Source organism: Archocentrus centrarchus, chromosome 15 (assembly GCF_007364275.1).
Source record: "Archocentrus centrarchus isolate MPI-CPG fArcCen1 chromosome 15, fArcCen1, whole genome shotgun sequence".
NCBI lineage: Eukaryota > Metazoa > Chordata > Actinopteri > Cichliformes > Cichlidae > Archocentrus > Archocentrus centrarchus.
Genome location: NC_044360.1, coordinates 4,900,780 through 4,907,955, shown reverse-complemented (window position 1 = coordinate 4,907,955; position 7,176 = coordinate 4,900,780). Strand labels below are relative to the sequence as shown.

The 7,176-nt window shown below is 42.1% G+C and overlaps 1 protein-coding gene across 1 annotated transcript; it reads right to left on the bottom strand.

Annotated features, from left to right (window-relative positions):
* Positions 1 to 3,473: 3,473 nt before the first annotated feature.
* LOC115793363 (uncharacterized) lies at positions 3,474 to 6,504 on the bottom strand. Its single transcript, XM_030748309.1, has 3 exons — positions 6,368 to 6,504; positions 5,610 to 5,686; positions 3,474 to 4,345 (listed from the first exon to the last, which is right to left on the bottom strand). The coding sequence occupies exons 1-3, from the start codon at positions 6,369 to 6,371 to the stop codon at positions 3,590 to 3,592; spliced, it is 837 nt and encodes a 278-aa protein (XP_030604169.1). The 5' UTR covers positions 6,372 to 6,504; the 3' UTR covers positions 3,474 to 3,589.
* Between the last annotated feature and the right edge of the window lie 672 nt (positions 6,505 to 7,176).

Sequence of the window (7,176 nt, the reverse complement as noted above, 5' to 3'; positions counted from 1 at the left end):
CCGATGGGGTCCATTATCACTAATTGACAGATGCGGAGAGAGGGAATAGTAGCCAAGTCAGTGTAGTGTTTTCTGAACACCATCTGATATTTACTGAAATAGTATTTTTACTCAATTACTTTCAATTTGGGGACATTACTCTGTTCATAGAGTGCAGATGTGCTCAGTCTGATGCCGCATGTTCACTTGAACTGCTTCAATTTACAGCTTTCACTTCACCACTAGCAGCCATATTTAGCCCCGGATCAATGCTATTTGAGGTCTGTTACGCGTGGACGTTATAAGAGTATGTCATTGATTTTTATGATGGAAAGAGACCACGTGGCCAAAGATGACAACAACAACAACAACAACAACCCTCCATCGTGACTTTTTCTCAATTTAGAAACATGAGTAAAGAGTCAGCAGCCGTGCTCTGAGAGGCTGTTCAGGCATGGTGGAGGTTAAGCAGGTACAATATTTACCGTAACGTTTGTATTTGTTTATCATGTTTATACAGACAGATACAGAAAGCCTGACCCCTGCAGTGAGGACATCTGCTGGATCTGCTGTGCTGCATTTGGTTTGGGTGCCCTGGGATGACCGTTCACTGGAAATCAATACAAAGTTGTTCTGAGTGATCACATTTATTCCGTAATTAAATATTTCTACTCTGATGGGAGTTGTCTCTTCCAGGATGGCATCCATGGGGCACAAGGATGAGGATGAAAATGGTGTGAATCATATGTCGTGGCCTTCACAGTCACAAGATCACAACCCCGCTGAATTTCCACAGGAGATTTTTAACCAGTATTTTAGACCGCCACCATTGCTGAAACAAAATGAGGCAGTATCTCCATGAGGAGCAGTGCTTCATCCCTACACAGAGTTTCATAGAGTTGTTGAATTGTGCCAAGCTGCACTGATACTGTTCTGGTGGCACGTGGTTGGACAGCACCATAAATTTGCTAATTATTCCTTCTCTTTGTCACCTGTCTGCATGAAAAATTAGGAAAGAAGCCTTACATGGCAAACAAGACTTGCCTGCATGCAAAGAATTCTGGCACCAACAACAGAATTTTTTTTTAAAGTAGTTTAGTTAATTAAATGGTTAATAGCAGGAAAATGCACTGATTTTTAAGTAAGACAACACAGACCAACTCTGAGCCCGGAGAAACCCTGATTGTATAAAGGATGGATGTAGCCACCCTTTAGTTACTGCTCTCAGTCAGAGTAGCAGTGTACAACTTTGAGCCTTAGTACAGTTTAAATGATTAAAGAAAATTCAACCCACGCAGTTGTCAGAAAGCGGGAGATTAGCAATAGAGATCGTAACAGTTGTTAGTAGCAGGCTGGAAATGTGTTTATTTGACTCACTTTTGGAGCCAGCCTCATGTGGCCAAAGGAGGAACTGAAAAAATTTCCACTGAAATCACTTTTTCTTTTTTCTTTTTTTTTTTTGATACATTTAAAAATAAGCACTCAGTAAACATAATGCAACAATTTTTGTAGAAGTATTAACAGAGTGAAGAAAGAGGGGGGAGGGATGAAGGAAAATGATCGTCCTCATCTTCCACCCTATTTCTCTTTGGCTCTCTGCAGATCTGGCTAATTTACATGTTCTACCCCCAACTCAGAAAAACATGCATCCTTCGCCACCAGTGACATCAGCGCATGTTTGCGTGTGTGCTGGCAGCTGTAGTGGAAACAATGTGTCCCAGTGAAGACATCTGGAAACTTAGTGGCTTCTGTAGGTGGAACTAACCACACACACATCATACAAAGAGCCTCTTGTTTTTTTTTTTTCTTCATGCACTTGGATCCCATCCATCGCTGCTCTGTGAAGGTGAGAGAAAAGGACAAGCACCTACATTTTACCCACATAATGGTCGACTTCCTCTGTGCCGGGCACGACTTGAGATTGTGGGTAACACGTTCTCCCAGATTTGCAGTGAGTACTTGAGAACATAATGGAATACATTAAGGCAAAAGGAAAGAAATTCTGACAGTTCGCTAAGAGCTGATCTTATCTTGGTCTTTTTAGCCATTTAAGCAATACAGTATCCATCAGTTAACCCCCTTTGGTATACAATGAAATATTTAAATTACCATTGGATGGATTCATCCATCCTTTTATCTTGTTCAGGGTCGTGGGGGGCTGACATAGGGCCATTCACACTCACGAGCAATCTAGAGTGACCAATTAACCCAACCCCTGTAACTGCATGTCTTTGGACTGTGGGAGGAAACTGGAGTACCCAGAGGAAACTCCACACAGAGGCCCAGGCGAAATCGAACCTAGACCTTCTAGATGTCATTGTAACTGAGGCAGTAGTGCTTACCACCATGCCACCGTGCTGGATGGAGTTAAACTGAATAAAAAATATTCAATATTCTGGCCTGGTTTGACTGGAGGTTTTTCTTCCCACTGTCACCAAGTGTTGCTCATACGGGGGCGTCTGAGAGTTGGGGTTTTTGCTGTATTATTGTAGGGTCTTTACAATATAAAACACCTTGAGGTGGCTGCTGTTGTGATTTGGCGCTATATAAATGAAATAAAATTTAATTTAATAAGAAAAAAAGTGTCTCATGCCATATTTAGCTATTCACTAATTTCAATCTGCAGTCACTGGGCAGACAAAATAATATCCAAGCTATAAAATACAAATAAATATCCAAGATCACTGTAGATGTAAATACAACATAAAAATCTGAATCAAGGATAATAAAAACGATGCCTTTGATTGATGTTGACATTATTGGTTTCTTAGAATCCAACAACAAAAGATGAACATCTGAGAACAAAATTTGGACCTCAAAAATTAATATTTGGCATTTCCTGAGGGTATCACTGTGGCGATAGCAGACATGAGAAAATACCGCTGCATGCAGCCCCACCCTCAATTCTTGGTGTTTGATGACATATTTAACAAAAATCTTTGCAGGATTCCTGGAGGAGACACAAATCTCTTGGGGGCTGCATCTTGAAGGTCATCTGCCAAGTGAAACATGCAGAGGTACTCACTGTAGCTTCCAGAATCTTCTCAAGAAAGAACCATTTTGTTACATGCTGGTACTTTCTGAACCCTGATGTTTGTAAAGGCCCGTCAGCTACAACTGATACAAAGTGGCACTTAGACGAGAGAAGGAGCTCTTTTTTCCTTTCATAATAAAGTATCCCACAGGGCCCTTTGAGTGACCTCCCCTCAGATATGACATCAGGAGGACAGAAACAGAAATACTGTTTCATCTCCCATTTGTTGCTAGTGACTGAATCTTCACTCAAGGACATAAGACTTATCAGAAGAGAACAGTGATATTTAATAAAAATCAGAATCTGAAGATTCAATAATCCTCATGAGACTCTACCCTCTTGTTTCTAAGCCCCTCCTACAAGATGAACACAGGTGAAAGGCCCCACTCACACAGACCTAGAGACCAGTCGATGACTTCCTGCTACTAAGAAATGAAGTACACTCTCCCCAGACTGGATGTGCATTATTTATTATTTCCAATCACAAACATTCATTCAAGTCAATGCCTTATATTCACTTTATTGGATTTTTCACATGTCTAAGGGCTGTATAGAATACTGCAGGGCACTTTATTATCAGGACAGCTGTGTACTACTGTAATGACTCCAGTGTGTGTAAGGTGAGTACATACAGTAACGACACCAGCATGGTTGTGCAGTAAGTGTATGCAGATGTGTGTAGGGTGCACTTGGAGCCTGAAGAGGTGCGTGTAACATAGGAAGTGTGTGCAGAGGTGGTGGTAACCTTTGACCCTGAGGTGACAGAGGAGGAATATAGTCGGGTTGATGATATGGTGGCTGTTGCTGCCATGGAAATGGTACAAAGGGAAGCAGATTGTTGATTACTGCTCCTCGCCGCTCTGGGGGGCGGATGGTGTAGAAGGTGTCATTGTTGTGTTTTTGGGGCAACACCTGGAGGTGAAGGGTGGAGGTGACTTGAGGAGGGCGGGGCAGGAGAGAGAGAGGGGTGAGTTGAGGAGTTACAAAGGCAGGCAAAGAGAGAGAGTTGGTTAGCTGAGCTCTTTGAACCATCACCTTCATCCTTCCCTCATCCCCCGGACTCTCAGATGCCTCCTGTCGCCTGTCACCATCTTGTCCTCCAGCAGTGTCATCACGTACAGGTGAGTGCCTCACAGGTGTCTCTTCTGCAGGGCGCCCAGTACTGCTGCTGCTGCTGGAAACGGACTCTGCTTCTGAATCTAAGTTGACCTCTGGTCCAGAGTCTCCGTCTGATGAGCTGGACTCGCTCCCCCACCGTGACCTGAAGTTTGCCTTGTGGTTGTAGCAGTCAGGGCAGCGAGAGAGATTCGGGAATTCTTGGTTCAATTTGGACTGGAATCATCAGGAGATAAAGACATACAAAGAGGTCAGGCCCAGGAGGGCATGTTACGCCACAAATCCTCCTACAAAACCGACACAATACGGCTGCTGTCAGTTCCTCACATTTACACAAAGATTACAGAGAAGAAAAAAGAAAAGACTTGACGTGGCTTTCAGTCACACTGTTGATCCACTGGTTCCTGGACTGTTAGCCTCAATACTGAAATTTTGGTTACTGCCATGCTATTTGTTTGTGACCATGTTTAGACCAAGTGGAAACATCCAGGAATTAAAAATAATCAGAAAACTGCATTTCCTCTAGTGGCCCCAAAAGTGAGTCAATCCCCACAAACGTTTATAGGCCCAACTTTATGAGACTGAAAAACATTAACAGTACAGGTAGGTACCAAAGACTTTTAGTTTTCAACAGTTTTGGTTTTCCACTTCATAAAAGCTTTCCTGGTGATATTTTTTAATGGCTCATCCAACTGAATACTGATGAGGCCTAAAGTAAGGTGAGTGGTTGCTTTGATTAACAGGTGCATCAACAGAAGCCTGTATATAAAAGATGGATGATGTTGGACACTGTATTTTGAAGCACTTTAGTGTTTTGGCTACAACCATGTTGTTTTTTAGCCAGAAGCTACCATATTTATATATTACTGCCAGCTAACCTCTAGCAAGCTTGGTTAGCAAGCTGCATTCATACAGCCGGCCATATTATTCAATCAGATAATTCCATTAAAAATGCTCCAAATAGCACGAAAACCACCAACAAAGTGGAAAGGGCCAATTTGATGACTCCAATTAGTGAAGGCTGTGCTTAGCAGAGTGATTAGCTACCATTGCTTTAAAGGGGGAACTATAGGTTGTAAAATTTGCTTCATAATGCTTTAAAGTTGTAATTTTAATATGGGAGTCTGTGAGGAGTGACTCACTTTTGGAGCCAGCCTCAGGCGGCCACTAGAGGAGCAGCAGTTTTTGGCACTTTGATGCCAGACAGGCTGAAATTGTTGGTTCGGACAAAGGATGAACTGATGGGGCTGCGGCAAGGCCCCATCTGACATAAACATGGATTATCTAGAGCTGCAAGTCATGCAGAGCTATTCTGGTATGATCTAAGAATTAAAATATGCAGCACAAATAGATCCACTTCTTTTCAGACCTTGTATATTAAAGTGCAGGTTTACAGAAACATCTAGGCTTCCCTTGACTGTTCCTTTTAAAAAAAATAAATCTATACAAACAAGTCATCATATAAAACATAAATCAGCACCTTTGACTGTTTTGGACGACGTTCATGTTGTTCCTCAGTGTTTCCTCCAGAATCAGACTGACGTCCTCCAGACTGGTCTAAAAATCAGGTAGAGAAGAAAACATGAAGTGACAAATATATAAATAACAAAAAAGAAAGACAGGAGGTTATTTCTGCAGCAGGATGCAGGAGGAAATCTGTTCAAAGCACCACCTCTGGTTTCTCATTCCACATCAACTCCTTCAACACACTTGCAGCAGGTAACACGGTAAGATTTTCCTATCCAGGCACTCAAAATTACAGCCTCAGCCTATTAATAATCTCTTAAAAATCAGCAGATTTGAGCACAGACGGAGAGTATACCAGAGAAATATTAAATGTAGTTGCAGTGAATCTGGGTTAAAGTGCTTTGAGATTAAATTTAATTTACACCTGCTTTATGAGGCCATGTTGATCTAAATATGAAGTAAACCAGGACCAGAACACCATCCAAACAACACCGGTTTGGTGGAGTCTGACAGGTGGATAATTAAAGAAATTAATCAGTCTATCGGGAGACAAATAATCTTTTAGTATTTTGATAATTACCGAATCGTTTTAGGCTTTTTTTTTGTCACATAAAATATGTTCTGCCCATTTTTGGCAGTACAGGTTGAGCGGATTAATCGATGAGGCAAACAGTCCTATCAAACTTCCAGTCTTAACTCTACATAACGTTTGCATCACTGTCAGACTCCGTAACACCGAGAAGTTATTCATTTATCAGAAAGTACTCTTACCCATACTTCCCCGTTCTCGCCCTCAGGGCCAGGATGCGGACCGACGGCCGACTTCTGCTTCACGCACCTGCGTGCGTTCGTGGAAATGAGCGTCAGGTGAGTGAGTCTTAATGTATGCTGTTTGAGTTCAGGGGATCCACCGAGCTCGTCACTGTCAGGAATTAATGCAATAAAGAGCCGACACACAAACACACACGTATACACACGTATACACACCTTCTGTAAACACGCAGCAGGCTCGTCCTACAGGAACCCCCACAGCCTCCCACCAGCTGAATCAACACAGGTTAGATAAGGTCTGTATAACCCATTAAATATGAAACACACACACACACCCAGTTTCAACGAATTCTTTATTTAGACAATGAAAATCTGATCTGATACAACCACTTACGTCACTCTGTGCAGATACGGTTAAGGCATGAAAATCTCTCCGCTGGTTTGGCCACAATAAACAGAAAATAATGCACGAGAGAGAAAATGAGATTCCACAATAATTCAGCAATATCATATTTGAGCTCCCGTCCCTCCCACACCAGAGCTGTGTGTCGACTGAAGCCCTCAGGGACAGGGCAAACTTTTTTGGAAATATATGTGAATGACTTTTTTTTTTTTTGCAAAGAATCAAGTGAGAAGATGTCTGCAAACTGCCAGGAGATGATCAGCTTAGTTTAGGGCTGTCTGCACATAACCAGGCCTTCAAAGATTATTAACATATGGGAGGCATCTTAATATCTGGAGGAGAAACAGCAGTGCGTGTACAGATGATGCTTTTTCAAAATCATAACACTGCCAGAACAGCAAGAAAA